Genomic DNA, 15,762 nt, shown 5'->3' on the forward strand with positions numbered 1-15,762 from the left:
AAGCTTCCTAGACTTGACGATCCTAACAATGTTGGGTAAACCGTATAAATTACATAGTTCCTCGTTATGAAGTTTCCGTCATTCCCCATTCCCGTTCCTCTTGGGTCCGAATATTCGTCTCAGGATCTTGTTCTCAAATACTTTCAGTCTATGTTCTTCCCTCAGAATAAGTGACCATGTTTCTCAACCATACAGAACAGGCATGACTATCGTTTTATATATTTTAAGCTTCAAATTCCTCGACAGAATTTGCGACAAGAGATTTTGAATCGAATAGTAACACGAATCCCCTGCTTTTAGTCGACATTTAATTTCTTCGTGAATATGATTTTCCTCTGTTAATATTGGTCCTAAATATTTGAAAGTATCCACTTTATCAAAAGTATTATTTAATATTTTAACGCATCCATAATTTTCCGTATTACGATCCCAAAGCACTTCTATGTATTTAGTTTTCTCTGCATTTACTTCTAAACCCATGTCCCTGCAAGAGTTTAATAAGACCTCTGCATTTCTTTCTATTGTTCTCCTATCATCTATTAAATTTTCATCATCAGCATATGCCATAACCTGGTGAATACCGTTCAATTCTAGGCCCTGGTTGCTATCTTTGATTTTTCTTATAGCGTATTCCAGGACAAAGTTAAATAATAATGGCGACAACGCATCTCCTTGTTTCAGGCCATTTTCGACGTGAAAACTCGTGGACAAAAATTTTGCTACCAAGACTTTACTTTGGGATTCATTTAAACATATCTTAATTAATCTAATTAGCTTTCTCGATATTCCAAGTTCTGTAAGAACGTTGTACAGTGAAACCTCTCTAAAGCGGACAGCCGTGGGGAATCAAAAATTGTCCGCTATAAAGAGGTGTCCGCCTTAGAGAGGTTTCAATATTTTCTTACGTAAATTAATAAACAAGGTAATATGCAATTAGAAGAAAATATTTTTGCATGAATCACGTATTTATAAATATTACCAAAATGTTATTGTACCTGCATTATCTTGCGCCATCCACTTCGAGGCACAACATGGGAATAAGATGTTATAATTCTCTGCACTTTACACTTATCGCTACTTCTTACGTTTTCGGTGTGTTGCTTTAATTTGTGAGTTAATTGCAGTCCAGCTATGACTTTTTTTAAAAGTCAGTATGCGTACCCGTGGTCAAAAATACCAAACTTGTCTTATGTTTGGTTCGAGATTCCAGCGGGACAGTAGAATGATGTGTCATTCCAAACAGTGGGCAACTGTCAATCACTTTTTTTTTTTTTTTTTCTGAAGCAGGTTGGGTGGGAGTGGAATGCAAGCAAAGGATATAAGGGTGTTGTGAAACAGAGACCCTTCCTCTGGGTTGCTGAACAGACAGTTGAGGAGGCAAAATGTTGTCACACCCACATGTTCTTCCTTGGTGACATACGTATGAATTACTTAAAGTGTATTTTTACTGCACTTTCCAACTTGTTTCTAGAGAAAGTGTCCGTAATACGGAGGTAAATAATACCTATAAAAGACAAGAAAGACTGTCCGTGTCCGTACTAGAGAGTGTCCGTTTAAGAGAGGTTTGCCAATATGTTTTTTCCTATTACAGTGTTTGGGGATTACAAAATATGTCCGTTATGGGAGGTGTCCGCTTTATAGAGGTGTCCGTTAGTAGAGGTTTCACTGTATAATGTTTCTCTTCTAACAGAGTCGTACGCCTTTCTAAAATCAATAAATAGTTGATGTACCGGGGTATTGTATTCTCACTTTTTTTTCGAGTATTTGACAAATGGTAAATATTTGGTCGATAGTTGATCGATTTCGTCTAAATCTCCAATAATTTCATCTGCGTGTGGGGTTAATCTTGCTAATAGAATATGTAAAATGTGTATCATTAGTTTATTTTACTTACTTCGTTAATAAATTGAAGGCAACGAAATTGGTTCACACTGAAATTCCGATATTGATTTCTCCGACACACGACATTATCATTTATAGTTAGGTTAAAGTTTTTCGCTAAGGACCTTCCCACATTCGTCCAATACTCTTGTTTCTAAATACAGTATGAACTTGCTTAATGTGAATACTTAATGTGAGTCGAACTTCCTCCATTTAAAATACAATAGAACATTTAGTATCACACAAGTTTGATGCTTTGTTAATAACATACAATGAAATAGATTAACTTTCGTTACTTTGTTTCTAATTAATTTTTAGTTATATTACCTTTTCTATCGCTTTCTGGAGTTCAAATACGTCAAGCAAGAACTGTCTGTTGAACACAGGTCCGAACTCAATAACTCCTTTTGACGTATTGTGTTTGATCTGAAAAGATAGAAAGTTATGTGTTAAGGATGAAGCTGAAGCCACATTAATAATAAAGAATCAGAATAAGGAAAAAAAGTTAATGATAATAGTGGAGTTTACCAAAAAATAAATAAATTAAAATAAAATAAAATAAATTAAAATAAAATAAATTAAAATAAAATTAAATTAAAAAAATAAAAAATAAAATAAAAATATAAAAATAAAATAAAATAAAATAAAAAATAAAATAAATAAAATAAAAAAATAAAATAAAAAATAAAATAAAAAAATAAAAAAATAAAAAAAAATAAAAAAATAAAATAAAAAAATAAAATAAAAAAAATAAAATAAAATAAAAAAAATAAAATAAATAAAATAAAAAAATAAAATAAAAAATAAAATAAAAAATAAAATAAAAAAATAAAAAAAATAAAAAAATAAAATAAAAAAAATAAAATAAAATAAAAAAAAATAAAATAAAATAAAAAAAATAAAATAAAATAAAAATAAAATAAAATAAAAAATAAAATAAATAAAATAAAATCAAAAATAAAATAAAATAAAAAATAACAAATAAATAAAATAAAAAATAAAAAAATAAATAAAAAATTAAGTAAAAAATAACAAAATAAAATAAAATAAATAAAATAAAATAAAATAAATAAAATAAAATAAAAAAATATAAATAAAATCAGATCACAAGCATGTATATTACGCCCTCGCACACACTTTGCATTTATTTCTGCGCTAAATTAACTCAATTCAGTTTTACAGTATTTTAATATAACTATGTTGATTTCTTGTATATTATAATTGAATGAAATTATTTTTTAATAATTACTAGGTAAGACCGTAGCCATTTCTAGAAGTTACTACCCAAACTATTTTCAACTTCTTAATACGCATAGTAGTTATTATTTTATGGTATCGCGTAAAGGAAAAAAAGAAAAAAAACTTTGGCGATTCACTTGATGATAATTGAATCGGTGAGTAGAAAAAGAAGAACATCCCAAAAATAAAGGATAACATTCCACGATAGCAATTTCTCTATAACTAAATATCCAATCCCATTACGTTTCTGGAACTTTAGGAAATGAAAGGTCTTAGCATACGCTACAAATCTCCCATACAAATATTTTTATATAAGCAATGATATTTCAAGTAAGCAGTTTTACTTTTCGTTTTACAAAAGTAACACGAAAGTTGTCTTTATAACAAATGTATTAAAACAACATTTATTCTTAACATGAATGTTAAACTTGTACGAGGGGGAGGGGGGGGGGTCAAATATCAACGAGCCTTGTGTTGAAATTAGGAAGTTTCCACATAGTCTTCGCCTTTACGGATACATTTTTCACCAATGTTTTGATAGGTTTTGATGCCGTTCTCGTACAATGACACTCTGCGGGTTGTCAACCAGTTGTGCACGAAGGTTTCCACTTGATCATTGGTCACAAATCGCTCGCCTCCAAAGTGCTTCTTTGAGAAGTCCAAACAGATGAAAATTGCATTACGATAAGTCTGGGCTGTACGGTGGACGCTGAAGCGTTTCCCAGTGCATTGCCACCAGTTTCTCCTGCGTAACACCTGCTATGTGGGGTCTGGCGTTGTCGTGGAGGACCAATATCTGGCGGATGGGACAGCCTCCTCTTTTCCGTCGATAATGCAGCTTAACTTGATCCACGAGGCAGCAGTACTAGGTTGCATTGCTGGTCGGACGTTCGTTAAAGAAATCCACTAGTAGGACTGCCTCCAGTCCCAAAACACTGTGGCCAACACCTTCCCCGCAGACAACCGAACTTTGGCTTTCACGGGGTTTCCTTCGCCACTCCATGCTGGCACGCTTGGCCGCTGGGTGTAATGGTGCACCCATATCTCGTCACAGGTGACGATGCGATGCAAAAACGCTTCTCCTTCCACGTCAAAACGAGTGTCTAGCACTCGAGCAATGCGAACTCCTTCAGCTTTTTGAACATCATTCAGCAGCTTGGGAACTTACCGAGCTGTAATTTCGCGGAAGTTCAACTGCTTTGTGATGATTGGACACTTTCATAGCTCACACTAAGTTCTGTCGCAGTTTGACACAGTGACGTGCCGATCCCGTTCGATAAGCTCACGAACACGTGCCATGTTGTCATAGTTAGACTGCGAGGACGACGGGAGTGAACTTGATTTGCAACACGTTCACGGCCTTGCTTGAATTCGTTACACTACATCTTCAATCTTGCCCCACAAAAGGGTATTATTACCGAACTGGGCCTACAGTCTGCGGTAAATTTCGGCCGGTTTGACGTTTTCCTGGGTAAGGAACTTGATAACTATGCGTTGCGCAACAAACACTGGCACATTTTCACTTCTCACTGAGGGTACTAAACGAAGCATGCAATAAGCCGGCTGTTCTGGTTCCTGACTTTCGGAAGCCCCACCTACCGACCTCACCTGCCCAATCACACCCAGCTATCCGTTCCGATTCTTAGCCAATCAAGGCTCGTTCATATTTGATCCATTTCGTAATTAACAATCTTCTTTACAGTTTTACGGCTTCCTCTTTTTCTCTACACAGACATCGCAACAATTCATCCTGGCTTCATGAAGGAAGGAAAGAAAAAGGGAAAAAGAATAGAAAGAAAATAAAGGAAAGAAAACGGGAGGAAGAAAAAAGCAAAAAGAAAAGAACAAATGTATATAGGAGTATTAACATTTTAGAAAATACTTTTTAACTCAAGTCTTCCTTCACAGACAAATAAAAATACGAAAAAAAATATATTTTCAAACTGATTTTTTTATTATATTCCAACACACGAAATGACTTATTTGACAACTTACACGCAAAAAAAAAAAAAAAAAAAAAAAAAAAAAAAAAAAAAAAAACTTATAAACCACATCCGTCCTTTCCGTCCGGATCTTCTGTTCATATACTAATCCGTACTGAACGGAACGATCGGCTGGGTCTATATGCTGCGTCCGTCTATAAAGGGTTAATTACGCGTAAACATTCTGATTCAAGTATTTATCGTAGAACTTAAAGCTTTTTTTTTTTTTTTTTTTTTTTTACTGCATGCCCAATCCTTAAGGAGCACGAATTTTTCGCACTAAGAATTTGTAAATATCGCGTTTCGTTTTTCATATTTCGCGTTTTGTCGCATTTTCCAAATCAAGTTTCGTATTTTGTAGCTTTTGTGGAAAAGAATTACCTGACATTTTTACAATTGCTCCTTTTATTCACAGATCACTATACTAAAAACAAAATACCTGAATATTTCACTTAATATAAATTTCATTTATAGAAAATATATTTTTTTTCAAACCAAACTGAGGAAAATCAGTAACTAAACTTACTGTGTGTAGGACAGTTTTGCTGTCTTCTGAAAACACAGACACAAGTTGCATTTAAGCACTAAATATAGCATGTTACATGTTTCCACAATTTCTTACTTCATTGTTGTACGTTTGTTACTTATTAGTCCACTCTTTAAAAACAAAATCTCACAATTAACATTGCTTGTTGGAAGCCACACATATGTAAGCGCATCTACAACAAACTTCAAACAATAATCACTTCGGAACTTCCCATCCACCTGCGATGGTGATAGCTAACGGACATGTTCGTTATAGTCGTATCCTATCACCCAAAATGACACGTTCTACCATTCCATCAGCGGAAAACTAGCGTTTTTAAAGTAATGAAAAAGTATTTTTAAAATTTCGCGTTATATCGCGTATTGTTAGAAATTTCGCTCAAAACTGCCAATTTCGCGTTTTATCGCCCCCACGGAAGCCAATGAAAATACACATAGAATACCATAAAACGTCAAGAAACTGAAAATTACTGACGCATTTCGAAAAACTCGTGCCTCTACCAATCCTACAAGTAACAAACAAAATTATCGAAACTTCAGCAGCAATTAGTATATAAATATATATATGCGATGAAAATAAATGTTAGAAAGACAAAAGCCATGGTGATTGGAACGAAGGGGTCTGTGTCAAATATAAAAGTAGGAGGGGAGAAAATAGAACAAGTGAATAGTTTTCGATACCTGGGTAGTATTCTTAGTAATGACATGAAGTGCAAACGTGAAATAAAAGCAAGAATAGGAATGGCGAAAGAAGCCTTTAGGAGGAAGAAGTCTGTTTTGTAGGACCTTGAATAAAGAGTTGAGAAAAAGACTCATAAAATGCTTCGTGTGGAGTGTTGTACTGTATGGGGCGGAAACGTGGACATTACGTAAAAGTGACGAAAATCGACTGGAAGCCTTCGAAATGTGGGTATGGAGAAGAATGGAAAGAATTAGTTGGGTCGAGCGGAAAACGAATGAGAGAGTGTTAGAAATGGTGGATGAGAAAAGAACACTTTTAGATAGTACTAGCAGCGTTCACCCCGCTTCGCTGCGGTCACCCCGGAACGCAATAAACTTTGTTACTTAGATAATTTTTACTTTTTCGCTTTCAAGTGATATGATAAAAACCATAGAAGATTGCAGTAAATGTTAACATTATATCGCCTGTCATTTATGTTAACCCGCCCCGCTTCGCTGCGGTCACCCCCGAACGCAATAAACTTTGTTACTTAGATAATTTTTACTTTTTCGCTTTCAAGTGATATGATAAAAACCATTATAACGCCTGTCATTTATGTTAACCCGCCGAGTGACACGGTCATGTGGGTTGCATATAAATACGTTTATTTTTACCTATGATGAACTAACAAAGGATTTGTGGACACCTGAATGGTCAATTATCTCAAGACACTGGTAATTGAAAATTAAAGTGATATGATAAAAACCATCTAGGGTCCAAATCCTAATAACCCCCCAAAAATGAAAGAAATTGGTTCAGCCGTATTAGCGTGATGAGCGGACAAAGGATTTGTACGTTCTCTTTTATATATATAGATTAGGAACAGGAAGAGAACCTGGTTGGGACATTGCCTAAGAAGAGATTGTACCATGAGGGACGTCCTAGAAGGTATGGTGGCGGGAAAGAGAGGGAGGGGGAGAAGGAGACTATAATTAATGGATGATATAAAAACAGAAAGATCATACGCGAAGACGAAGAGGTTAGCGGAGGACCGCTGAGCATGGAAGCTTCTCAGCTGCGGCAAGTGACCTGCCAATAAAGGAAGAATACCTATGATTATGATATATATATATATGCTTACCGTATCTAACCCCACAGCCTTTATGATGATTTGTTCTGTTCGGTAGAAAGGCTCAAAATGACTATCAAAATATTCTCTCTCAATCCGTGACCTGCTACGAGGTGCTGCCCACAATTCCACAGGATCAGTTGTCACGTACATAAACAAGGCACCATACGAGAGGCCAATCACCACACAGATACCAACTAACAGAACCAGCCACGGATTGTTGGCGCATCCTGAAAGAGAAAACCGAAATCATCATTACAGAAAATCTCTCTGATTTTTTTAATTTTACTGCTTATTAATTATCAATTTTGTTGGAAAACTGTTAACTTTTCGTAAAAGTAGACTAATTTTCTCATGCTCTAGCTCTATCCATTAAATCTTACATAAACTTCCGGAACTCAAGACAATTTTCGTTCAAATGTAGTCAAAACTAATTTTATTCAATTGATTTTCAAGTCAATTTTAATTTAATTCCATTAATTTTGAAGTCAATTTTAATTTTAACGTAACTTTAGACATTAATTTTAATCCGTTACACTTATTAATTTTCTCCAACTAGGGATATAAAACATCTTAAGATACACCAAAGAAACTTAACATTACCTATGTAACATTTTAATTCTATACAAAATTAACAAATAACGTATGTTAGTCAAAAATCAGTGCAAGGGTATTTACCTTAAATAACTTTCCAAATCTTACTAGTGTTCTACAATGCACGTGTAAACAACTACCTGACTGCATCAACCTTTTATTCCATCTATATATCTCTGGGTATATTTACATACTCCGTTACAACCACCACGGTTCAGAGATACTACACTTTAAGTACTTTACAATGCACTCAGCCACTTTTGGCTCATATCCACTTTACTAACAACTTCAGCCACTTATGGCTCTATTCCAACATCAATACAAATACACACTGTTTGAATTACATACAGATGGTGATCAGAAAAATGGAAACACCTGTAGTTGGCAACACACGTCAGATGTATGGGTTGCCAGTAGTGTCGTGGCGCCCGCAGCGCCGGACTGCTGGTGGTGGTGTGTTAGGTCCGTCTCCATACTACGTCAGGCGCAGTGGAACAGCAGTGTCCAGTGGCTGCAGCAGACGGAGGTAGTGTAAAATGGGAGACCTCTCAGATTTTCAAAGAGGGCAAATTGTTGGTGCGCGGTTATGTGGAGTGAGTGTGACGGCAGTGGCTACTGTGTCGAAGGTGATGATGGCCTACCTAACACACGGGAAAACCACATCGGGGAAGCGGAACAGTGGGCGGAAGAAAATCATGAGTGACAGGTCACACCGGGTATTAAAAAGCGCATTCTCACGCAGAACCGTCGTGCCACTGCGGAGCAAGTGACGGAGGAACTCAATCAGCACCTCCCCCACCCTCTTTCGACAATCTAAGTCCGCCGCGAATTACATGACATGAACTTACGGGGTTGTGTTGCACGGGCCAAACCGCTCATCAGGGACCATAACGCTTTCGCACGCCGCAAATGGTGCCGCGACCATGCAACTTGGACCGTTGAGGACTGGAAACATGTGATATGGTCGGATGAGTCATCCTTCACCCTATTCCCAACCACGGGCCGTGTTTGTGTGTGGAGAACGCCCAAAGAAGCTTATGATCTGCAGTGTCTCCGCCCAACTGTGAAATATGGCGGCGGCTCGGTGATGCTGTGGGCCGCCATATCATGGTTTTCATTGGGTCCTGTGGTCACACTTAGCGGAAGTGTCACTGCCAACGATTATGTCGCAATTTTAGGAGACCACTTGCATCCTATGGTCCGGATGTTGTTGTTCACGGACAATGACGCCATCTTCCAGGATAATAATGCACCCATTCACACAGCTGGCGTTGTTGCAGCGTGGTTTGAGGAACATCGGGATGAAGTTCAACACCTCCCCTGGCCCGCCCAATCCCCAGATCTCAACATAATTGAACATCTGTGGTCAGTCTTGGAAACACGACTCCGACGACGATTTCCATTTCCATCCTCTCTCATAGAACTGGCCGATGCCCTGTACGAGGAATGGTGTAAAATTTCACTTGCTACCATTCACGACCTCTATGCCTCCATCCCACGTCGCATCGAGGCTGTTCTGAAGGCGAAAGGTGGCCCGACACCATGTTAATCTGGTAAGTTGCAATTTCGTTCAGGTGTTTCCATTTTTCTGATCACTATCTGTAGTTACGCTCTTCATTTGTTCTTACAAATTTCTGACACCTTGTCCGATTATTTGTTAGCAATACCTTGCCCGACTAAATTGACCTAACCCATCATTCTCCTGGGTATTGCCCAAAATCAAATTGACAACATACCAACAACCCAACAATAACTAGCTTTATGCAATGGATATCCATATTAAAATGTGTCAAATGATTCCATTTAGGTTTTGTTTCGTTGGTTGATTTTTAGGTTACAACACTGCTTACCTGTACCCCACCACTGAAAGAAATCCTCTAGCAATTTGTCCATGCCAGCTCCTAATTTCTCCAGAAAACTTGATGATTCACCTTCTGCGTGACGCACATGGAAAGGTGGTTCGTCCACGCTAGCACCTGCAAGAAAAGATTCTCTATTAGAGTGATTCCGTTTGTAACTATACAGACAAATTATGAGTTATACTATAAAGAACTAAATTGGAGAAATGGACACTGAATGTTGTGAAGATTACTATACATGAAGTTTTAAAGCGATTTGAAAAGGAAAATTATGGTATGGTATAAATTTTTATGAACCAATTCGTTCCAAATATCTTCCTGGAAATTGTGGTTATAGGCTAGAGAATCACTGAAGATTCTGTTGTAGTGTACAAGATTTGGTTAATTTATTGATGATTAGGTTTCTCACTTGCAGTACGAACTAAGGTATCAGAAACGTGCTTAATGTTTCTGTTTCCGTAGCTTTATTTATCAAACCGTTAACAATCAGTCACTTCCTGATAGTCTGTGGAAGTGGACTATCCAATAAACAGAGTTCTCGTGAAATATTTACATCATTCCATCACGACAATGTGTGAAAGTAATCCAACAAGCAGAATCCTTCCATCATTCAATCATGATAGTCTGTGGAAGTAATCCAACAAGTAGAATCCTGGTGAAATATTTCCATCATTCCATCATGGAGGTTTGCGGAAGTAATACAACAAGCAGAATCCTGGTGAAATATTTCCATCATTCCATCATGAAAGTCTGTGGAAGTAAATCAACAAGCCGAGTCCTGGTGAAATATTTCCATTATTCGATCATTAATCTACAACTACTGGTGCTTACGTATGCTTGAGGTAATTTAATTAATCCTGTATATACAGCATGCCGAAATTTCCGCAACTGCATACAAAGTTGTTGGATTAGTTTTAAAAAACGTCAGCACATTGCTGGGCAGTAAGCGTTTGAGAAACCAAGCGCTGAACCACAAAATGTTGCGTTGCTGGTTGTTCAATTGATACAGTACCCAGCTGGCCAACGGAAGATAGAGACTTGAATCCTCGCTAGTCTAGCAACAGAAATAAGGTTGTGTTTACGGATACTTAAGTGAACATGAGCGATTTAAAAACAAAATAAATACTATTAACAAACCTATACAATGAATCCATTTCTTACAAGTTGCTATACCCTTCCTCCTACAATACTGAAATTTATTCTTAATATTCCATCTGGTTGCTGCAAACATTTGCTTGGTTTGCTGTTACCCGATTGTACCGTTCCCACTGAACAATAATGTCAGTTTTAATTCGAAGTATTAAGTCGAATAAGAAAGCAGCTTAAAATCACTTACAACTAGAAAATCAATTTATGCTTAATAAATTCCAACTTGATGTGAAAACAGCTTAACAAGAAAGGAATGAAGATTAAGTATGGATAATTTCTTCGAACTGACATTGCGAAAACACTGACATTATTACACTAAATACTGTAATTTAGGAAAAACATTTTCAGTGCAATACCGTAATTTTACTAACTAAAAGGCATTAAACTAAACATTAGTAGTTGAAGTACGAAATACCATTAAATGTTTACCTCTAAAAACAACTAATAGTTACCATCTTGACACTACATGTAATTCTCACTAGAGGCATAATTTTTATTTAAATGTTTGTATTTTAGAATTACTTTTTAGTCCTAAATGTTAATGAGTGGAGAAATAAGACTTCAGTTTAAGGCTCTATATGGGACAAATTTTAAGTATATCTGATGAGGAAAAGGGGAATCAACCAATACTTTCATATGATACTCATATGGCGTGAAGTATACACATGTGCCGAGATTTATAGTTGCTGGTTGATTGAGAATTTAACAGCTCTTTTAGCACAGAGGCTATATAAGATAGGACCTACTCTTTAGTGGCATTTGAACCATTACTAGGGCTCGTACCAAAAGCAAATAGCCTACTGGGAGTCTAACCCGGAACCACGTGCTCCTAAAGATTTTTTTTTCAACCCTATGAACTCAACACGTATGTCCAGCAAGTAAAGTTGTCGGTCCCAAGTCGGCACAGTGAAACCGGAGCTGACAGTTTTTGTTCCTCCACGCCGTCTCCCAAAGAAAATCATCCCATCTTCCAACTCAACATTTACCAGATGTGGTTTTTAAGTACCTAGTATCATATCTATTTTTTAAGATAATTGCTGACAGATAATAATTGTATTATAAAATATTTCAACATATCCCAATGTACAGTCAGGCTGGTTTCGATTCCCGCTGGAAGCGCATCGAACGCAATACAGTAATACAAATCCAACTTTCAACAGTAGCTTTCGTCCTTTATGAACTCTCTGCTGATAAAGGATGTACGCTCAAATCAGTTCAGGTTACTCAGAAATCAATGGACCACTTGTTCCAAACTTAGAAACAGCAAAACAGCACATTACAGGTTAGCCTTACGAGAACTCCGACGTGCTTTCTGAAAACGTAAATTTTATTAAGTCCAACAAATGCTATCCTATTTCTACTAACTGGAATATAGTTTCATCCAAGAGCAGGAAATAAATGAGAGGATGCTGTAAAACCACACTTATGTTTAAATCTAAATGCCCGAATATTTTTTCTGATTCACCTTATTTATATTAAATTACAAATTAATATATTAAGAGATACAAGTTTTGTGAATATGCCTTCTTTTTAACCCATGAAGGACCAAGATATTTACTACGCGGACTGCCAAGTAGAATACAAATTGGAGCCCAACGTGTTTTTGTTGTCATGTGTGTTTGGCCGTGTCACAGTTCTTATCATCAGAGATGCCATCATTTTCATCACTTTAATACTTAATTTATTCTTCTAAGTTCTCAACATAATCTTCATCAGATGAAGAATTATAAGCAAGAAGTTCAGATTCTATTTCCTGTTCGATCAGGAGTGTGCAGTTCATTCTGGAGCTTTAGCTAGCTGTTACACAATGATACTCAATGCCAAGTGACAAGTTCAATGTTTACTCACGTTATATTACATCATTCTTAAGAGTTGTTACGAAGCAGTAGTGCCAACTCAAATGTAAAAGTATGTGCAGTGCAATAATTTAAATTATTTTCACGGAGTACCGACTGGGGTACATTTTGAATTTTTTCCTTAACGAAAAATAACATTGTATACAAAAATTTCCGTTCTATATTCTTCATTTATTTGTCAGCTATAAAGAAAAATAGAAAACTAACAATCATTACTTACAGAACGATCATGGAAAAATATAAAAATTTAGCATTTAGATTTCTGGGCTTTCGGCATCTATGGCCATTTAGCAGTCATGTTTGAGGGATGACGTCCCTCGGCGAGCACACTACCTGAGGAACGGATTGAAGAAGGAAGGAAGCAGCCTGGGACCTAAAGTGAGGTACCATCCCGGCATTTGCCTGATGTGAATGAGGGAAACCTCATTTAGGATGGCTGGACTGAAAAAGCTTTTTACACTTTTTCGACCGAGTGCCCCCCCCGGGAATCGAATGGAAAAATATAAGTTGGGTATAATTTGTACTCCGGTTGACTCTCCTAAAGTTAATGTACTAAAGGATGACAATACGTTATATGTGTATCCCTGAATTAAGAGATACATATTTTGTGAATATGCCATACTTTAATATACTAAAAGATGACAATACGTGATTATGTATCGCTGAACTTGTAAATTTTGATGTGAATTAATAATTTACTTTTGTTATGTTCACAAAAATATGACAAAAGCCTCTGAAAATGGGAAAACATTAAAATAATACGTAATCAAGTAAACAATAACTAAATTAGATAAATATAAACTATAACTAAAACAAGTATATTAAAAAAATTCAAGCAAAAATTAAATGCCTACATCGCTGCTAATGTCTAAATTGAGCAGTGCAAACTAAAAAATATTTAGCATTACAACAATAAAATCTACTTCTGCTCTCACTGGAGAAGTCTGTCTGGATACATCCAATGGCATTACTGCTGAAAATAAGAACAAGCTTGGCATGTGGGGCAGTAGGTTTTGCTCTCCTGCGTCATATAGAACTGATCCAATGTCATAAGAATTGGTCTGCCAGCAAAACCTTTCAATTGTGCTGTTGTTTGTCATTTTGTATTTGCGTGTGAGTTAAAGCCATCATATTTTTGCTTTCACGTGCAAGCAAAGAGTGATCTAGTTTTAATACAAAACCACCACCAAGATTACTCATACCAGCAAATTGTTCTAAGTGTTTCCTTAGTGCATGCATTTTTCTGTTGTCACTCTTCTTTCCATGTTAAATTACGTTCAGTACTACATCAGGCAATTTTACTACAATCGAACTACTCCCCAATTAAATCGCACATAGCATTTGCCAATATTCATTAATTTTTATTTATGTTTTTAAAATGCATTTGCTAGTGTAATAAACTTGAACGAACTGTGAGAAAAGCACATTAGCTGTTTGCTTAGAAGGAAGTCCCTGTAGATTCACATTAATCGGAAAATATTAAAACAGCTCCACAGCGGTCTACGGTTACCGCCAACTGAGACGATGCATGCTTTGATCACTATTTCACCATCCACGAAGGTGCCCTGGGATATGAACCCCCTTATCCACGATCTTTCCTTAATCCCCTCCCCCAACTCGTACTGTTGCGTTACATTGGGAGTATTTCTTGAGTAAACTGTTGATTGGAAATTCATGTTAACGGTGTTGCGTACCTACACTATATGTATTTTGTAACCCATAAATTATACCAGGATTTACTTCGTAACCTATGATTTATTTGGGGATTTATATTGTAACCCATGATTTGTGTGTGGATTTATTTTGTAACTCATGATTTATATGGTGACTTATTTTGTAACTCATGGCTTATATGGGAATTTATTTTGAAATCTATGATCTATATAGGAATTTATTTTGTAGCCCATGATTTGTGTGTGAATATATTTTGTAATCCCTGATCTACATGGGGATTTACTTTGAAACCCATGATTTATGTGGCGATTTATTTTGAAAGCCATGATTTATATGGGGATTTATAATTTATATGAGGATTTATTTTTATAACCTATGATCTATATGGGAATTTATTTTGAAACCTATGAGCTATATAGGAATTTATTTTGTAACCCATGATTTATGTGGGGATTTATTTTGAAATCCATGATTTATATGGGGATTTATTTTGTAACCCATGATTTATATGGGGATTTATTTTGTAACCCATGATTTATGTGGGAATTGATTTTGTAACCCATGATTTATGTGGGAATTGATTTTGCAACCCATGATTTATGTGGGAATTGATTTTGTAACCCATGATTTATATGGGAGTTGATTTTGTAACCCATGATTTATGTGGGAATTGATTTTGTAACCCACGATTTATGTGGAGATTTATTTCGTAACAACCTTACTCCATTCAGATAATTATCCTGTATTATGTAACCCCGTACAACCATGACGTAAAGTGAGTTGCATATATACAAGGTGTTGCGGCGGCCTAAAATGAGAAAAAAAAAACGGGGTTCACACACAATTAGATCTGGTGAGAATCTGTGTACAATGCGAAAATTATCCACAGAATGATTCTTAAAGATGTCTTCGGCAGCAACTTTATTGTTCTAACGAAACACTTATTACGCCGTAAAACGGGCAATCGAAGCCCATACTAATAAATATCGGCAGTGATCACTCTCTTTCATATTACTTTCTAAGTACTAGGCCGCCTTATAGCCCATATTTTGACATTTTTCCCACCCGTTGTTTTTGTTATTCTTAAAAAAGTGAATCTACTGGAACCACCTCTTAACATGAAAAAATAACAAGCTATGTACATGTGAAATGTGATATGTAAACCTTAAAAACATTGTAAATTATTAATAAC

The 15,762-nt window shown here is 36.1% G+C and overlaps 1 protein-coding gene across 7 annotated transcripts in view; it reads right to left on the minus strand.

Annotated features, from left to right (window-relative positions):
* The window catches only part of Npc1a (Niemann-Pick type C-1a), a 278,261-nt gene that overhangs the window by 75,673 nt on the left and 186,826 nt on the right, over positions 1 to 15,762 (minus strand). For all 7 annotated transcript variants that reach the window (XR_014131276.1, XM_081756549.1, XM_081756546.1 and 4 more), the window contains 3 exons: positions 9,883 to 10,008; positions 7,451 to 7,668; positions 2,209 to 2,307 (listed from right to left, as the gene is read on the minus strand). Coding sequence is in view for 6 of the 7 variants with exons in the window: in XM_081756549.1 (XP_081612675.1) it covers positions 2,209 to 2,307; positions 7,451 to 7,668; positions 9,883 to 10,008 (443 nt within the window). In the remaining variant the exon portion in view is untranslated. The remainder of the gene's footprint in view (positions 1 to 2,208; positions 2,308 to 7,450; positions 7,669 to 9,882; positions 10,009 to 15,762) is intronic.

This window comes from Thermobia domestica, chromosome 4, assembly GCF_964235325.1.
Source record: "Thermobia domestica chromosome 4, izTheDome1.hap1.1, whole genome shotgun sequence".
NCBI classification, from domain to species: Eukaryota; Metazoa; Arthropoda; class Insecta; order Zygentoma; family Lepismatidae; genus Thermobia; species Thermobia domestica.